The sequence below is a fragment of the Hemitrygon akajei genome, chromosome 4 (assembly GCF_048418815.1).
Source record: "Hemitrygon akajei chromosome 4, sHemAka1.3, whole genome shotgun sequence".
Lineage (NCBI taxonomy): Eukaryota > Metazoa > Chordata > Chondrichthyes > Myliobatiformes > Dasyatidae > Hemitrygon > Hemitrygon akajei.
The window spans coordinates 145,082,324-145,102,546 of NC_133127.1; the positions used below are offsets into that span (position 1 = coordinate 145,082,324).

At 39.5% G+C, this 20,223-nt stretch overlaps 1 protein-coding gene across 5 annotated transcripts in view; it reads left to right on the forward strand.

The window, feature by feature from the left end:
• Window positions 1-19,654, forward strand: part of LOC140726739 (interleukin-18 receptor 1-like) — a 39,804-nt gene extending 20,150 nt beyond the window's left edge. For 4 of the 5 annotated variants that reach the window (XM_073043514.1, XM_073043513.1, XM_073043516.1 and 1 more), the window contains 6 exons: window positions 750-809; window positions 5,563-5,698; window positions 11,276-11,421; window positions 15,357-15,500; window positions 17,026-17,190; window positions 18,033-19,654. In XM_073043514.1, the coding sequence (XP_072899615.1) occupies window positions 750-809; window positions 5,563-5,698; window positions 11,276-11,421; window positions 15,357-15,500; window positions 17,026-17,190; window positions 18,033-18,358 (977 nt within the window). In that variant the 3' untranslated portion in view covers window positions 18,359-19,654. Of the gene's footprint in view, window positions 1-749; window positions 810-5,562; window positions 5,699-11,275; window positions 11,422-15,356; window positions 15,501-17,025; window positions 17,896-18,032 lie in introns of those variants that run through there. The other variant, XM_073043517.1, reaches the window with a different exon arrangement.
• Window positions 19,655-20,223: the final 569 nt, after the last annotated feature.

Below are 20,223 nucleotides of genomic sequence, written 5' to 3' on the forward strand. Positions count from 1 at the left end.
TGACATCACTCTTCACTATTGTCACTCCTTCCCATTGCTTCTACCTCAGAATGATGTTTATGGAACCTAAAGTTGAAATATTCCTGAGATCTATAGGCATAAATGATTAATAAACTTTGTATCATGTTCATGACAGATAATTTTAATCAAGAAGCTTGCCTTGACATATCAGCTTACATAATTTCTGGACTTCCAAAGGTGATTTATAATCAGTGATATACTTTCGAAGTCTAGCCAATATAGCATTGTCAGAAGAATCATACCAAAGTTATGGACTAAAGATGCATCACCTTGAGATTTGGTAGATTTTAAATAGGATGATTCTTTTGGAGAAATTTTGCATAGTCCCTGTAGTCCAGGTCAAGCACAAACCATCATATGAATACCCAGCAACCTATTCAGGAAAGGATTTCTCTTATGGAATCAATATAAATAAAGAGGAATTAATGTTGGAAATATTAGATTTGTGTACAATATCTTTATTCTATATTAACAGGGCATATTTTAAGCAATTTAATTCTGTTATTAATTCATTGTGTTCAAATAGTAAATTTATCCTTGTTTCTTAAAATCTTCCTCTTGGTCATCACTCCAGTTCTTCAGATTGTTTTTCTTCTCTTTGAACTTCTTGATCACACCTCATTACATAATAAATCTATATAAAACAGGGTTTTCTTAATGCTGTGAATTTAAGAAATGTAATCATGCACTTAATTTCTCTTACTTTCTTTATAAATTATTTTCTTTAGAAGTCTATTTTGAACCGAAGTTGATTTATCCAGATCAAGAACACATTGAAGTTACCCTAGGTAGGTAAAGCTTGCATTATATTCTACCCACATATGATTTCTTACCTGTGCTAGAGATCAGATTGACTTACTCTAAGTACAATTGGAGGAAGTGAGGTACAACAGAGTTGCAAAGAAATGCAATACAAGTTCTTAATTCCCTCTTAGTACTTAGAATTAAGAACGACAACTATCTGAAAATATCCTTTGGATAAGTGATAATCAGTGCATTTTTGCACACTCTCCAAAGTTATTTCTGACTACTGTTATTAATGGATTGATAAAGAGCAATCTTCATCTCCATAGTAATATGATCCTGTGTACATAAGACAAGATTGCTCGGAAGATAGTATTTGCCAGCAACAAGTTGTCATGATTTGAGAATATAAACTTACAGGGAAAAGGCTGTTTCATATCTAATCAGATGGAATAAGACAAAATAAATTTCTGATATATGGTATATTGGAAAGATAAGTTAGTAGGCAGGGGGGTGGTGTGGCTCTGTGTATAAGAAATAATATTAAATCATTGGAAAGAGATGACATAGATTTGGAAGGTGTAGAGTCTCTACGGGTTGAGTTAAGAAATGGCAAGGGTAAAAGGACCCTAATGGCAGTTGTATACAGGCCACCAAACAGCAGCTGGGATGTTGATTACAAATTACAGCAGGAGATAAAAAAGGCCTGACGTCAGTAGTTGGGAAGTTGTTGGAAACGATTGTTAGGGATGAGATTACGGAATACCTGGAGGCACATGACATGATAGGCCAAAGCCAGCATGATTTCCTAGAAGGAAAATCCTACCTGACAAACATACTGCAATTCTTTGAGGAAATTATAAGCAGGGTAGACAAAGGAGATGCAGTAGATGTGGTGTACTTGGATTTTCAGAAGGCCTTTGACAAGGTGCCGCACATGAGGCTGCTTAGCAACATAAGAGCCCATGGAATTACAAGGAAGTTACTAGCATGGATGGAGCATTGGCTGGTTGGCAGAAAACAGAGAGTGGGAATAAAGGGATCCTATTCTGGCTGGCTGCCAGTTACCAGTGGAGTTCCACAGGGGTCGGTGTTGGGATCGCTGCTTTTTACGATGTATGAAAAGGATTTGGACTATGGAATTAATGGATTTCTATAAATAAACCGTTGATACAAGCATAGGTAAAGGAGTGGGTAGTGTTGGGGAAACAGAGAGCCTGCAGAGAGACTTAGATAGTTTAGGGGAATGGGCAAAGAAGTGGCAAATGAAATACAATGTTGGAAAGTATATGGTCATGCACTTTAGTGGAAGAAATCAATGGGCAGACTATTATTTAGATGGGGAGAGAATTCAAAATGCAGAGATGCAAAGGGACTTGGGAGTCCTTGTGCAGGGTACCATAAAGGTTAACCTCCAGGTCGAGTAGGTTGTAAAGAAGGCAAATGCAATGTTCACATTTATTTCTAGAGCTATAGAATGTAAGAACAGGGATGTGATGTTGAGACTCTATAAGGCACTCATGAGAGCACACTTGGAGTATTGAGTGCAGTTTTGGGCTCCTTATTTGAGAAAGGACATCCTGACATTGGAGAGGGTTCAGAGAAGATTCGCGAGAATGATTACAGGATTGAAAGGGTTACCGTATGAAGGATGTCTGGCAGCTCTTGGGCTGTATTCCTGGAGTTCAGGAGAATGAGGGGGGAATCTCATAGAAACATTCCAAATGTTGAAAGGCCTGAACGGATTAGATAAGACAAAGTTATTTCCCATGGCAGGGGATTTTGGGACAAGAGAGCACGACTTCAGGATTGAAGGACGTCCTTTTAGAACTGAGAAGCAGAGTAATTACTTTAGTCAGAGGGTGGTAAATCTGTGGAATTTGTTGCCACAAGTAGCTGTAGAGGTCAAGTCATTGGGTGTATTTAAGCCAGAGATAGATAGGCTCTTGATTAGCGAGGCCATCAAAGGGTATCAGGTGAAAGTAGGGGAGTGGGGTTGACTGGAAGAATTGGATCAGCCCATGATTGAATGGCGGAGCAGACTCGATGCGCCGAATGGCCCACCTGCTCCTATATCTTATGCTCTTGTGGTCTTATTTAATTGTGTATGTTCCTTACAGATAGAATGACCACAGCATGATAATATGTTATTTTCAGATCAAAGGACCAAAACTAGGATCAGAAACTTAAATAAATCTTGTAATGTAGGTAGGAAGGGAGAGTTGGCTAAAGTGGTTTGGAAAACTGGATTAACCTCTTTGGTGGTATATAAACAGTGGCAAAATGTTAAGAATTTTTTCATAAGTTTTCTACAGAAACACAATCTGAGGATAGTGACTATGGGAGAAGTGTTCCATCTGTGGCTACGTAATGAAGAAACAATTAAGTTATATACATAAATGAAAAGGCTTATAGTGTTGAAAGGATATTGGTAGATAGTAGACAGGGAGAAGGACTGAAGCCAGTAAAGGGTGACTAAAGAGATAGAAAATAGGATATGAGATAATTGGCAAAGAATATTTCTTCTATACCTGCAGAGAACACTACACTCAATGAACTTGATGTATAGAGGGATCCTGGGCCCATGTTCATACTTCCCAGGAAGGGGCAACTGAAGTAGATAGACTGGTGAGCGTAATGGGGAATAAGAAAATAACAAAGTCCTAAACAATATTTTGTTTCTGTTTTCACTGTAAAGACATCATGAGCAATCTTTAGAAAAAACAGGAATGAAAAGGAGGGGAAATCTTAAGAAAATATGACTTGAAAAAAGTTGACCCAGAAATCTACATAATGGACTGAAATATGGAAACCTACATTCTTAGGTTCTAAGAGCAAAGGCTACAGAGATAAAGTAATGCATTGATTGTGTATTTTCAAAGTATTCTAGATTTTGAAAAAGTCCCAGAAGAATGAAGAACTGCACAGCTATTCAAGAAAGGCAGGAGAAAGAGGGCAGGAAATTATAGACCAGTTAGACTAACTTCTAAAATGTTGGACCCATATCTGCATATTAAACTCTCTAAGTGAGGGGAAGCCGTTGTACATCTTACTGGTGTGTGCCTTCATCAGTAATTGTCCATGCAGCATCGTTGAGCGAGAAATGGTAACATTTTTCATCGAGTAATTATTTTAGTTATTTAAAGTTGTCACTGCCATTCAGGTGTTTTCAAGGTTGAAGAATCTAAGTCACAGGAATTTTCCCAGATCGCATAACATTTTTTTCGTATTCTAAGAGTAGAATTTATCAAAAACTCAGATTATGTATTTAGTGTGTTTGAACTGCGATTCTGAAAACTAGATTAGATTTTGGAGCACTGAAGGTTTTCGAGCCACTTCCTAACATATCCCCAGCAAAGTGGACAGCATTCCTTAATCCAGTTAGTTATAAATAAATACAGCATGGATTCAAGCCTTTTGGTCCATTGATTTTGCACCATCCATTTTATAATCTCCCTATGTTTATCCCATATTTTATTCTCTTCATGTTCTCATCAATTCCTCCCAGTTGTAAGAACTTGTCCAATTACTCATATTATCTATTTTACTTTTCAGAGGTCAAAGTAAAATTTATTGACAGGGTAAATACAGTTCACCACATAAAAAACCCTGAGATCCTTTGTCTGCTGGCAAATTTAGCAAATTTATAGAACAGTACATGTAAACTGTAAACGAACTGTGCAAATGCAGATATAAATAAATTGCAATAAATAACGACCTTGATATAACAATATAACAGACTCCTTAAATGAGTGGAGCTATCCCCTTTTGTTCAAGAGCCTGATGGTTGAGGGGTATGGCGGTTCAAGCCCTAAGGCTCTTGTACCTTCCACCTGAATGGAGCAGTGAGATTAGAGCATGGCCTGGCTGGTGAGGATCTTTGATGATGGCTGCTGCTTTTCTACTGCAATATTTCATGTAGATGTTCTCAATGGTTTGGAGGGTTATATCATGATGTACTGGGCCAAATCCACTACTTTTTGAAGGATTTTCTGCTCAAAAGCATACCAGGCCACAATGTAGCCAGTCAGCATACTTTCCACCTTGCATCTATAGAAGTTTGCCAAGATTTTTGATGAAATACCAAATCTCTGCAGATTCCTGAGGAAGTTGAGGTGCTGTTGTGCTTTCTTCACAATAATATTTATTTGATAGGTTGAGGACAGGTCCTCTGAGATAGTGACACCCAGGAATTTAAAGTTACTGACACTCTCCACCTCGGATCCTCGAATGATTACTGGCTCATGGACCTCTGGTTTCCCTCTCCTGAAGTCTACAATTAGTTCATTGGTCTTATTGACATTGAGTGAGAAGCTGCTGTTATTACACCACTCAGCCAAGTTTTCAGCCTCTCTCCTGTATGCTGATTCATCACCCCCTTTGAAACAGCCCACACATGTTTGCTTTCAAAGATTAAACGGGCTCTACGTCTGAAGTTGCACCACCTCAGTACAGTATTGTGAACAAACCTAATCAATTTATGGTGAGATTCTAAATTATATCTAAAAGGTAATTCAGAATTTAGAGTTTTACTTTAGAATTGTTAGAAGTTGGCATGCAATCCTACACATCTCCAAGAAGACTCTCAGCACATTAATTCTTCAGTGAAGCTTCATGCTCAGTGTACTTTTTTAAATATCAATTAAACACTCATAACAAAATTACATGTAAAAAGCAGCAAATTGGGTTTAAGAAGTGTGCAAGAATATGCTTAAATAAATTAATTAAATGCAGCACTTCGGAAAGGTAGACAACTAATGCTAATATTTCTTGCTGTCTGATCATGTGAACATTTAGGTGAAAAAAGAGTTATTAATTGCACAGTTCTGGCTGGCCACAAAAGTAAACAGGATGTGATGCTAACCTGGAAATCTCAACAATTTAAAATAACTTCATGTAAGCCTGAAGCACCAGTCTGTAAAGGTCGTAGGAGGTAAAGAGTAAATTTTAATTTTATTTGTTTGTTATCTTCATATGAATACCCATTGTACTTGAAGTAATATATTGTCCATAAAACACCTTGCAGTATTTTGAAGTGACATTTACTTTTCTTTCCACTTGTTTGTGATGATAAAGTTCACAATTACAGTGAAACTGCTTTATATTGTGCCTTCAAGGTTACATCACATGGGATCCAGGGTGGGCCAGCAGGTTGGATACAAAATTGCCTTGACAGCAGGAGAAAGTGGTTAGTGGTAGAGGTTGTTTTTCAGACTGGAGGCCTAGGCCTGACAGTGTCCTGGAGCGATCAGAGCTAGGTTAATTGTTGTTTGTCATTTATATTAACAATTTGGATGAAAATTTTGGTGGCATAGCTAACAGGTTTGTGAATGACACTTAACATAGTGCTAGAGTAGACAGTCAGGAAAGTTATCTAAGAAAACAAAACAATCTTGATCAACGGGGCTAGTGGGCTGAGGAATGGCAGAAGGACTTTAATTCAGATAAATGTGAGGGACGATAAACAAGATCAGACCATACACTTAAATGGTAGGTCACTGGGATTGTAGAATAGGGGGACCGAGGGTACAGGTAATAGTTCCTTTGGAAGTGAAGATAAGTGTAGACAGGACGGTATGCTTGCCTTCATTGATCAGGCTATTGAGTACAGTACTTGGGATATCATGTTACACCTGCACAAGGCATTAATAAGGCTAAATTTGAAGCGTAAAACACAGTTCTGATTACCTGGCTATGTGAAGTATGCCACTAAATTTGAAAGGGTACAAAAAGGATTTAGGAGAATGTTACCAGGACTGGAATGTTGAGTTATATGGAGAGGTTAGATAGATCAGGATTTATTTTTCTAGTGCATAGGAGGCTGAGGGGTAACCACTTTGATTTTTATAATCATGATGGGCTTAGATAAGGTGAATAACCACAGGGTAGGGAAGTCCAAAACTAGAAGGCATAATTTTAAAGCGAGAGAGGAAAGATTTAAAAGAGACCTGCGGGGCAACCTTTTCACAACGAGGGCAGTGTGTATAGGAATGAGCTGCCAGAGTAAGAGGTGGGTATAATTGTGACATTTAAAAGACATTTGGGCAGGTAGATAGATAGGAAATGCTTGGAGGGATATGGACAAAAAGCAGGCAAATGATTATGCAACTTGTTCAGCATGGATGAATTGGGTGGAAGAACCTCATTTCCATGTTGTATAGCTCTATAACTTGTTTGCGGAATGGCACCTCAACTTGCTTTTTCTTTTAAAATTAATTTGTTTGACGTTCTAACAATATTGATTTCATTCCCTCTCCTGTCCCAATGCACAGTCCACCTAAAGTACCTCACCGTCTTAAAGCCACACTAAAGCTTAGTCTTTATGTTTGCTGATGCGATGCCCTCACAGTGAAAGGCCTTATTCCTTTGCAGTGTGAAGAGAGCCACTTACAGTATCTATCAGTGGTTGCCCAAGAGGGCCACCACACAGGCAACAGCTGCTCGTTGCAAAGCTGTCTGATGACTGACTTCGCTCAGCAGCCTGACTGCCTGGTACCGCACATACAAAGCTTAGCTTAGACAGGAAGTACATTCTGCCTTCACTTAGATATCCAAAATTCATAGAACCCAAAGGGGGAAAGAAAGTAGGAGATTGTTTGAAGCAATTGCCACCATATTTTAATTTTCTACCATCAGATAGATGCCTGAAATACGTCGAAGTCCTGGAGAAGCTCAAGTGCAGGCTGCATTGATCTTTAGTACATTTTAGTCTGTTTCAGATCTCAATTAAACAGCCCCTGGGTAAACACTAGGGGGAAGAGCTTGCTTAGATTTCCATTGCTGCCTAAACATATTTATCATTGAATGGTATTGCCGGCAATGGATCTTTTTGTTGCTATTTCTATGCCAGTTCCATTGTCTCCTCTGTTGTTCCAGGTTCCTAATTTTGTGTTGTTGGCAGATGTTGCTTACTTAGTAGATGAAGGAATCCTTCAGCTACTGACTTGTTTTGACAGGAGTAAGTGGTGGGGGTACGTGGAGGTCTATGCAGACTTAGATGCAATGCCATCAACCCTTGCAGTGATTCATGTCCTTTGCAATGTCCACAAGCAAACTGCTGGCAGAATGAGAGAGAGAGTGTGTCAGAGACCAATATAGCATAGATACAAGCTCTTTGCTCCGACCAGTCCATACCGACCATAGTGTGAATCTAGCTATTTCCAATTTCCTGCATTCGGCCAATATCCCTCCCAATCCCCACTCTCCCATTGATGCATGTTCATCTAAAAAAGCTGTAAAAAATATAACTTCCATGCTTTGCTAAACCAAACCTATCCAAAAGCCTCTTAAATGATACTGCTCAACCACTTCCTCTGGTAATTGTTCCATCTACTCACTACCCTCTGTGTATAAATAAATTGCCCTTCAGTGTATTTTTAATGATATCTCGTCACCTGACCATTCATCATATAAGTCTTACACTGGTTTGACTTTTTAAAACACGTCATTTTGTGTCATCTCCAAGCTTACTAAGCAGGGCTGGTGCATTTCCATTCGACCTTTTGGCACACCAGGAGCCCAACCAATGTTCAGATAACCAACTTCAGCCACCACTCTGTGCCTCCTACTTCTTGGTCTGGGTCCAACTCACTGAAAGGAAGATGGAAACTGTACATAATACTCCTGGTCTGGGTCCAACTCACCAAAATGGAGATGGAAACTGTGCATAATGCTCTTGGTCTGGGTCTGAGTCAGGGTCAGTCTGAGATCATAACTAGATATGATGTGTTCAGAAGTCAAGGTTCAGGTTTGCCTCTTATTCATACAAGGGAAGGTAAGAAAAGTTAGCTATGTGGAAAAGTTAAGCAAGCTAGGACTTTACTCTTCAGAGCGAGAGAATGAGAGGATAGCTGATGTAAGATGATAAGAGGCATAGATAAAGTGGCTGCCAACATCTTTTTGCCAGAATGGCTAATATGAGAGAACATACTTTAGGTGATTGGAGGAAAGAGTAGGGGAAAGCCAGTGGTTGGTATTTTACACAGTGAGGTGTAAACGCATGGAATGCAGGGCTGGGTGTGGTGATAGAGGCAGGTACATTACGGACATTTAAGAGAATCTTAGGCACATGGATGACAGAAAAATGGATTCCGGCGTGAGAGGGAAGGGTTAGATTGATCTTGCTGTAGGTTTAAAGTTAGCACAACATCATGGCCGTGCTGTACCATACTATTTTATGTTCCATGTTCTAATTCATGGGTCAAATGGCATCTGTGACAGGAAAGGAACCGTCGACATTTCAAGTTGAAATCCTGCATCAGGACAGTGTTGGTTGAACAGACAGAATGTCAAGGTTTTAGCTGGAATAAGATCACTGAATTTAAATAGCTTGAAAGGATGCCATGCATTTCAATGCATTTGATTTACTTTTGCGAAAGGAAGTTAAATTAAAATCTGTTTAGTATATTTATAAAATTTCTGACTGAAAATGAGCTTGAGTGTGTTTGTTGGGCTAGACTTAGCATTGTTTAGAGAGTCACCCCAGCCAAAAGAATTAAAGAAATCTCACTTATTGGCTAATGCCTACTGCACAAGCTATTATGTTAGGATGTGATCACAGGCAGATGAGTTATTATAAAGCTGAATGAAGAGACGGCTTGGAGTGAGGTGCTTGGGAGTCTTGGGATATATGTCATCCTGACGTTGGGAAGGGAACAGGACTCCTATTCTCATTAGCTTCACAAGAATACTTCCACAATTTCAAAGTAAATATCTATTTTTTGTTGGTAGGCATGGAGTAAGTCAAACAGGCCTGATGCCTGCTGTACTATCACAATTAAACTTATGTCGAGGCTCTTCAACATAGACTAGAGCAGGGATTCTCAGTCTGGGGTCCATGACCCCTTGATTAATGGTAAAGGTCATGGCATAAAAATGTTTGGGAACCCCTGGGCAACAGCATAATCATTTGGCATGTAAATGCCAATATTTTCCTTTTTGTTGATGTTGATGACATCACAAGTGTTCTCAGCATTTTCTATTTTTCTTGAACCAAGTTGGTTGTCTGCCAGATCTTATGCCCCATCCCTTATGATTTTTTACATTTTTCTTTCTGCCTTTCCTATCTAGTTCACATCTTGGAAATGCTTAATCACACTAGCTTCCAGCAACATACCTCCTCCATTGCCCAAATCAAGGAAATTACACTCCTATAGCATCATTAAAAAGTATCTCCACTAGCATCTTCTTTTACACCCCCATATGTTCACCTATGTGTTCCTCACTCTTAAGACACAGAATTGTACAGCATAGTACAGAGGGCCTTGGCTCACAATGTTGCATTGACGCTTTAACCTACTCCAAGATAAGATTAATGCTTTCCTCCTACAGAACCCTCCAATTTTCTTTCATATATGTGCCTATCTAAGAGACTCTTAAAAATTCCTAATGTATATACCTCTGCCACCATCACCAGATTTGCTGGTTGAATGGTGTCATAGCAACAATCTTGCACTCAATGTCAGTAAGACCAAGGAATTGGTTGTGGACTGCAGGAAGAGGAAGGTGAGCAAACACACACCAGTCCTCATCGAGGGATCAGAAGTGGAAAGGGTGAGCAATTTCAGGTTCCTGAGTGTCAGCATCTCTTAAGAACTATCCTGGGCACAACATATTGATGCAATTACAAAGAAGGCAGGGCAGTGACTATATTTCATTCAGAGTTTGAGGAGAATAGGTACGTCACCAAAGTTTATTGCAAATTTTTACAGGTTTAATGTAGAGAGCATTCTAACTGGTTGCACCACCATCTAGCATGGAGGGGCAAGTGCACAAGATTGGAAACAACTGCAGAAAGTTGTAAATTCATACAGCTCCATCATGGGCACTTGCCTCCCCAGCATCCAGGGCACCTTCAAAAGGTGGAGCCTCCAAAAGATGACATCCATCATTAAGGACCCCCATCACCCAGGAACTGCCCTCTCCTTAAGATACAAAAGCCTGAAAGCACACTCTCAACATATCAGGAGCAACTTCTCCTCCTCTGCCATCAGATTTCTGAATGGACAATGAATCCATGAACAGTACCTCACTATTTTTTCTTCTTTTTAAAAATAATTATTTAAATTATTTTCTCTTTAGTATATACTTATTGTAATTCATAGTTTTTTAAATTATTATACACTGAAATAAACTGTTGCTGCTGTAATATCTCGGTAATATCAAATCTGATGCTGATCTGCGTTTTGCAGTTTCTCTGATAAAGCTAGTAAATAATGCAGGCACAAGAGACCGCAGATTCTGGAATCTGGATTAAAATAAAATAAACTGCTGGAGGAATTCAATAGGTTCTGCAGATGCAAAGAGATAACTGACCTTTTGGGTTGAGGAATTAAATTAGGACCCAAGCAGACACTCCTCAACCCACTAATTTTCTCCAGCAGTTTGTTTCCTGTAGGTAAATAATGCACATTGTTGTCGATTTGATCTTGTATATTTTGTTTGGCTCAGCTGGAATGAAATTTTATACACCATTCATATTTTTTAAAAGTAAATTAATTGTATTTTTCAGAGAAACAATTAAAAACAATAGAGTGTATGTTGAAATCCCGCTGGTATTTACCAAAGTTAAAGAAGAGCATCTGAATCACCATTTTAATTGTATTTTGCGTAGATCAGAAATCACGTTGACAGGATCTATTTTCCTCCAGGAGAAAGGTACTGTACAGAAGTTTTAACTATCTGCTAACACAATTGGACTGGGCGGGAAACAGCTCAGACACTGAAAACTTGGTCAGCTGCTGGTTCAGTTGTTGCTTGTGTTTCTCCACAATGGGGAAAAACAACCATGGGGAATGATTTATGCTGACGATCCCAATCTCTCAAATTGACCCTCACGGGTGTTCCTGCTCATTCCAAATCTAAAATGCAGTCAGGAACCATTGGCCTCAGCAGACCCTGAATGCATTTGTAAATTAGGAGTCCACTGGGATTAGATTGGTGGATTAGAAATGTTGGCATTCTAGGGGAATAGATAGAATTGCCCTTTCTAAAACTTTGGCAAAATCACTCCATCTCTGGAGACAAACTGTCGACTGACATCTTTTATAAATCTACCCATTCTCATGGCTATGTTGACTAGTCCCTTCATTTCCATCACATCTGTACCCAGGATGAGATTTTCCTTTCCAGGACCTCAGATGTCCTCTTTCTTCATAGAATGTGGTTCCCTTTCCTCCACCACAGACGCTGCCCTCACTCTTATCTCCTCCATTTCCCAGACTTTCATGCTCACCACATTTTCCTGCTGCCTTAAGAGTTGTAGAGTTTCTCTTGGCCCTTCCTATCATCCTATGAGCTTCTGCATCCAATTTACCATTCTCCACAATTTATGCCATCGCCAAAGGATCCTACTACCAAACACATCTTTACCTTTGCCCCTCACTCCCTGCTTTCCACAGGGTTCACTCCCTCTGTGATTCCCTTGTCCATTCATCCCTCCCCGCTAATCTCCCACCCAGCATTTATCCCTGCAAGCAGCCAAGATACTGCATCTGCCTGTTCACCTCCTCCATTGCCTCCATTCAAGGACCCAAAGAATCCCAACAGGTGAGGCAACACTTCTGTGAATCTGCTGGGGTCGCCTATTGCATCTGGTGCTCCCAATGCACCCCCCTCTACATTGCTGAGACCTTGGAGGACCGCTTCGTCAAGCACCTCCACTCCTTTCACCTGAAATGGAACTTCCTCGTGGCCAAACGTTTTCATTCCGATTTCCATCCCCGTTCCATCCCGTCAGTCCACAGCTCCTCTTATGCCATGTTAAAGGCACCCTCAGGGTGGAGAAGCAGCATCTTATGTTCTGTCTGGGTAGCCTCCAACCTTATGGCATGAACATTGATTCCTCCTTCCAGTAATAAAAAATTCCCTCCCCCCCTCTTTTTCTGTTCCCCACTGTAGCCTCTTACTCTTCTCACCTACCTGTCATCTCTCATCATCTCCCCCTGGTACCCCTCCTCCCCTTTCCCCTATGGCCCACTCTGCTGTCTCGAGGGACCTCGAGGGAAAGGAGCCATTAGGAGATAGTGACCATAATATGATATGTTTTTACCTACAATTTGAGAAGGAGAAGGGGAAATCGGATGTGTCAGTATTACAGTTGAACAAAGGGAACTATGGAGCTATGAGGCAGGAGCTGGCCGAAGTTCAGTGGAACAATACCCTAGCAGGGAAGACAGTGGAACAACAATGGCAGGTATTTCTGGGAATAATGCAGAAGGTGCAGGATTGGTTCATTCCAAAGAGGAAGAAAGATCCTAAGGGGAGTAAGGGGTGGCTGTGGCTGACAAGGGAAGTAAAGGGCAGTGTAAAAATAAAAGAGAAGAAGTACAACATAGCAAAGATGAGCGGGAAACTGGAGGACTGGGAAGCTTTTAAAGAGCAACAGAAGATAACAAAAAAGGCAATACGCCAAGAAAAAATGAGGTACGAAGGTAAACTAGCCAAGAATATAAAGGAGGATAGTAGAAGCTTCTTTAGGTATGTGTATAGCAAAAAAATAGTTAAGACCAAAATTGGGCCATTGAAGACAGAAACGGGTGAATTTATTATGGAGAACAAGGAAATAGCGGATGTGTTGAATAGGTACTTTGGATCTGTCTTCATTAGGGAAGACACAAACGATCTCCCAGATGTAATAGTGGCCAAAGGAACTAGGGTAATGGATGAACTGAAAGAAATTTATATTAGGCAAGAAACGGTGTTGGATAGACTGTTGAGTGTGAAGGCTGATAAGTCCCCGGGACCTGATGGTCTGCATCCCAGGGTACTTAAGGAGGTGGCTCTAGAAATTGTGGATACATTGGTAATCATTTTCCAATGTTCTATAGATTCAGGAACAGTTCCTGCAGATTGGAGGGTGGCTAATGTTGTCCCGCTTTTCAAGAAAGGAGGGAGAGAGAAAACAGGGAATTATAGACTGGTTAGCCTGATGTCAGTGGTGGGAAAGATGCTGGAGTCAATTATAAAAGAGGAAATCACGACACATTTGGATAGCAGTAGAAGGATCAGTCCGAGTCAGCATGGATTTATGAAGGGGAAATCATGCTTGACTGATCTTCTGGAATTTTTTGAGGATGTAACTATGAAAATGGACAAGGGACAGCCAGTGGATGTAGTGTACCTGGACTTTCAGAAAGCCTTTGATAAAGTCCCACATAGGAGATTAGTGGGCAAAATTAAGGCACATGGTATTGGGGGCAGAGTACTGACATGGATTGAAAATTGGCTGGCTGACAGGAAACAAAGAGTAGCGATTAGCGGGTTCCTTTTGGATTGGCAGGCTGTGACCAGTGGGGTACCGCAAGGTTCGGTGCTGGGACCGCAGCTGTTTACAATATACATTAATGATTTAGATGAAGGGATTAAAAGTAACATTTGCAAATTTGCCAATGACACAAAGCTGGGTGGCAGTCTGAAATATCAGGAGGATGTTATGAGAATGCAGGGTGACTTGGACAGGCTAGGTGAGTGGGCAAATGTATGGCAGATGCAGTTTAATGTGGATAAATGTGAGGTTATCCACTTTGGTGGCAAGAACAGGAAGGCAGATTACTATCTAAATGGAGTCAAGTTAGGAAAAGGGGAAGTACAATGAGATGTAGGTGTTCTTGTACATCAGTCAATGAAAACAAGCAAGCAGGTACAGCAGGCAGTGAAGAAAGCTAATGGCATGCTGGCTTTTATAACACGAGGAATTGAGTATAGGAGTAAAGAGGTCTTTCTGCAGCTGTACAGGGCCTCGGTGAGACCCCACCTGGAGTATTGTGTGCAGTTTTGGTCTCCAAATTTGAGGAAGGATATTCTTGCTATTGAGGGAGTGCAGCGTAGATTCACAAGGTTATTTCCTGGAATGGTGGGACTGTCATATGTTGAAAGATTGGAGCGACTGGGCTTGTATACACTGGAATTTAGAAGGATGAGAGGGGATCTGATTGAAACATATAAGATTATTAAGGGATTGGACACACTGGAGGCAGGAAGCATGTTCCTGCTGATGGGTGGGTCCAGAACTAGAGGCCACAGTTTAAGAATAAGGGGTAGACCATTTAGAACAGAGATGCGGAAAAACTTTTTCACCCAGAGAGTGGTAGATATGTGGAATGCTCTGCCCCAGAAGGCAGTGGAGGCCAGGTCTCTGGATGCATTCAAGAGAGAGTTAGATAGAGCTCTTATAGATAGCGGGGTCAAGGGATATGGGGAGAGGGCAGGAACAGGGTACTGATTGTGTATGATCAGCCATGATCACAGTGAATGGTGGTGCTGGCTAGAAGGGCCAAATGACCTACTCCTGCACCTACTGTCTATTGTCCTATGAGATCCCTTCCTCTCCAGACCTTGACCTTTCCTACCTGTCTGGTTTCACCAATCACCTTCTAGCTATCCTCCTTTCCCAGCCTCCACCTTTTTATTCTGGCATCTTTTCCCTTCTTTTTCATCCTGAAGAAAGGTCTCAGCATGAAATGTTGACTGCTTGTTCATTTCCATGGATGGTATTTTAAAATTTATACCTTTTCTTCTGACACCATTAGAAATGAATTTGTAAAGATTGATATTACAATAAACTATTAGTTAAAATACGTTTTTCCTCATAGGCAAAAGTGCTGCGCCTCACTCTGTTGGATTATTATTTTTTGCTATTGTTGTGCTTTTCATTCTGGCATGCGTTTGTGCATATTTCAAAGTACAAATTGCCCTTTGCTTCAGGGATCTCACGGGAAGAGATGAAACTCGTGGAGGTAAGAACATGAGAAAATTCAGAATATTTATAAAACCTTTGATTTAAAGTTGTAATTGTACATATTGTAGCAGCTTCATTGACCATAAATTGATTGTGACCTTCCAAGCATATGTAAGGTACCAATAAAGGATGTTTCTTTCCTCTTCAGGCTTCCTCCTAAGTTACAATTCACCTTTATTTTGATATATCTATTCAGTTTTAATGTTGCCATAAAATAAAATGACCAAAGAATGTACTGCAGCAACTCAAAGATCAGATTCATCAATACATAACCTCAGAATGTGAGGACATGGGCAACGAATACAGCCATCACTCTGTAGTTTGTATTCTGATTACTGTCTTTGTTGCCATGGTACCTGTCACTGCATTTTGCCATAGGGTAGATTTAAAACAACTCTCACATAAATGTGAGAGCTAATTACTGGCAACTGAGGAACATTTAATGCTTGAATTACACTTCCCAAGATTGAATGCATTCAATGTTAAGGATTCCCAGAAACTGCTAACGAGGTAATCTCACTGTCCACTGTTTCAACATTCAAAACTTCTCAGCCATCTTTCTACAATAACTTCTTGGACTAAAGCCATACTCAATCCTTTTGATAGAACTAGAGAATTTTCTACTCAGGTAAATCAACCAGCATTTATGGGCCAGTTTCTAATCCCAATAAATGTCTGTAATGGGAATTGAGTCCATCATCCCTGATTCGGAGCTGGAATTACAAACACAATCTTAAATACTCACCACTTGTAAACAACTAGCAATTATGACACTGATTCAGAACAAGCTGAGATTGTAAATGTCATTGCTAGATTATTCCTTGCTGCCCATTATGCCACTGGTGTTTAGAATGCCAATGAAGGTCCTTCATCTCTGGCAGTGTTTAGGGCTTCTGTCATCTTGCCAGTAGCTTCCTCTCAGTTTTCTATACTGGCAATCATGCAAGTCCCGGTTGTAGATCCAGGAATCCCATCACACGTAGACATAGAAGGAGCAGTTTTATTTGACTAGTAAGGGTCGTTAGCCCTAACCTCAACCCCTGAAACTGGAGAACCTGTGGACAGCTCTTAGACTGGCCTCTACCCATTGACTTGTTTGGCATGGGTGATCCTATTAAGAGCTAAAGCATAAAGCCTTGACTCCAGTCAGCATTGTTCTCTAGGTCATTGAAGCTTGCAAGCCTCCAAACCACAACAAGGTTGTGATTATCTTGGAAGATTGCTAGATTATGCTCACCATAAAATTCTTTGTATAATCTTCACAGAAGGATGTAAAAATTATTTGGGTTGCAATTTATAAATTTGATACAGTGTAAAGATGGTATTACTTCTTGCCCATTGCAACCTTTTTGATTTTTTTTCCAGAAATGCACATGGAATTTCAAAATGTATCATGGTCTTCTGCAAAGCATGCAAAATATAATATTTTATAAAATGCTACATGGCTCTATATAAAAGTGCAAGTATTAAATTTTGTACAATATGAAAATCAAAATACTCAATACCTTCTGTTTAAATCTCAGATAACAAAGAATATGATGCATATGTATTGCTCCTTAAGAATGATGATACCCTCCTTAATACTCATGAAGAACAAAAATTTGCTTTTAAATCATTGCCTGAAACTCTAGAAGAAAAATTTGGTTATCGTTTATGCATATTTGAACGTGATGTTGCTCCGGGAGTGGGTAAGCTTAATTCATTTTTCATCTAATGTTTCTTTTACCAATAGTAACATGGAGCATGGTGTTGTTATATTTTGAGTATTATTTACACATTATGTATTGAGATCCAGTGAGGAATAGGCCCTTCCAACCCTTCAAGCCACACTGCCCAGCATTTAATCTGAACCTAATCACAGAACAATTTACAATGATCAATTAACCTACCAACCGACTGTGGGAGGAAACCAGAGCACCCGGAGGAAACCCACACGGTCATGGGGAGAATGTGCAAACTCCTTACAGGCAGTGACGGGAATTGTACCTGGGTCATTTGTATTGTAAAGTGTTGTGCTGACCACTGCATTCTGTATTTAGAAATTTTGAAAAGGCTGTTTAATAACAGAGCAGCAAAAAATGTAAATAGGTAAACATTATCTTTTCTCAAAACTACTGGCCAGAATACATATCAGTGGACTTCTTTTCACTTTGCTGGTGACATTGAGTCTATGTCACTGTAACTTCTACGCTGGCTAGCAGACTGTTGATGCTCACCAGCACCGGTGTTGAATGGGGCAAACAGTGAAAATTAGGTTCATTACTACTGAAATGATGTGAAGTGGCTGAAGGCAGTAGCAGATCCAATTTTTAAAGAAACATTTTCAGTTTTTACACCTTTGTCTTTATTCCATTTGAATATTTTTCAAAGCAAATTATTGCTGTTGGATGAAATACTAGACTATAATTAGCAATTTACTGGCTCTACAGAACAGCTAAGGACTTTTGGTTTTGGTTTTAATGCCTGGAATGTTAGGAATTCTTTCCTTCGTGATGTATTTTAATAATGAAATGTTTATTTTGTTTTAAAGCATCTGCAGAGAGTATTCTTTTATACATTAACAAATGTCGAAGATTAATTATAATCCTCAGCAAAGAATATGTGGATGATCATTTCAGCTCCACATATGAATTGATGACTGGGCTGCATCAGGTATTGGTTGAAGGAAAAATAAAACCAATACTACTTCAATTTAAGCCTATAAACAACACTAAGTCACTCCCAGAGTCACTTCAGCTTGTTCTGAAATCAAAAGGAACTGTAAAATGGGAAGAAGGCAAAAATTCATATTTCTGGAAGAAGCTACGATATTTGATGCCAGCGAAAGGTCATCAGGTTCACTCTGGAAATCAATAATTGATGGTGTTGAAAATCAAAGTTCTACTTGTACATGCTGCTATTTTATCCTTTGCACTTTTACATCAATCTGCATTTGGAGGGATTTGACCAAAATACATTTTTGGAGCAGTACAAGTAGCTGTACCAAAACGGCATTTAGTAAAATGGTGGTATAAAGTAAACATCAGATCAAGATTACCTTAGTTCATTGCGTAAATTATCCTATAGATTAGAAGAATATGGGAAAATATCAGGTTATAAAATAAATTGGGATAAAAGTGAAATTTTACCTCTTACTAAAGGAGATTGTAATCAATGTCAATTAATAACCCAATTTAGATGGCTGGCAAATGGTATAAAATATTTAGGTATAAGAGTTGATAATGACATAAAGAACTTATACAAATTAAATTATTTATCACTATTGAAAAAAATTCAAGAAGATCTTGATAAATGGATGGTATTACCAATAACATTAGTAGGTAGAGTAAATACCATAAAAATGAATATATTCCCTAGATTATGTTATGAAAGTACCACAGCTCTGAGGGGCCGAAGGGTGCGGGACCAGCCCCCTCCTTCAAGAGAATCGCAAGATCGCTATTAATTCGGGTCTTGGACCCAGGAAATGAGAGACAATGCCATGGAGTTGACCATTGTTCTTAGAGGCACCTGTGTGAATTGCAACTCTATAGTACGTGCCAGATATCAGGGACATGGACACCCTCGGGCAATGTGGTGTGGGGATGGCCTCACCCTACCTTGATTGACATTTACAAATCTGCCAGCCATGATAAAAAGGAGACTGCTGGAGGCGGTCCCCATGGGGATGAATAAAGTATCTATCTATCTATCTATCTATCTATCTATCTACTCCAGCGACGCACTAGACGGAGACCATCGCTCATTCCTCTCGTAATAACGGGAAGCTGCTCGGAAGCCACGTGTGATTTGGATCCCCTAGCTAGGGAATCGAGTGGCTAATAACCCCGAAAAGAATTTCGGACTGACAACAAGGAACTCCCGTTCTCGATCTCACGCTTTGAGTCCAGAAGGCTGGCAAGTTTATTTTCTCTCTCCAACCCGTGAACACCCAGCGGTCCCTCAAGCAGCAAAAAGACTCCATGAACTGGCGAGACTTTTATATTTCAATTGGACAAATCGTTTAACCCCTAGACAACGATAGAGCTTAGTTCTTATTGAGTAGTACTACCCCTGCGCTTTAGATTGAGTATTGACGACGTATGTTATCTGAATGTTTGTATTAACCTTACGTTTGTGCCCCTTTATAAATAAAAACGTTTGAAAATGGTACCATCAGACTTCAGTGGACCTCTCTATCTTTGCTGGTAAGTGATCCAGTTACGGGAAACGTAACAATTACAATACTTATTTCAATCACTACCAATACAATTACCCCAGAAGTTTTTTCAAGAGCTTAATAAATATGTGAGGAAGTTTCTTTGGAAAGGTAAGATGTCAAGAATATCGTTGGAAAAATTGACATGGAAATTTGAGCTAGGAGGGTTACAACTTCCAAATTTTAAGAATTATTATAAAGCAAATCAACTTAGATTTATTGCATCTTTTTTTGAGAAAGATAAACCGGCATGGATTAGAATAGAACTAGATAAAATAGGAGAAAACACACCAGAAGATTTTATATATAAATGGGAATCTAAATGGATATGGGAAAAGAAAGAATCTCCTATATTAAAACATTTGATTGATTTATGGAATAAGATAAATGTTGACAATGAGACAAAGAAATCCTTATTAGCAAAGAGATCTTTAATTCAAAATAGACTTATTCCTTTTACAATGGATAATCAACTTTTATATAACTGGTTTCAAAAAGGGATTAGATATATAGGAGATTGTTT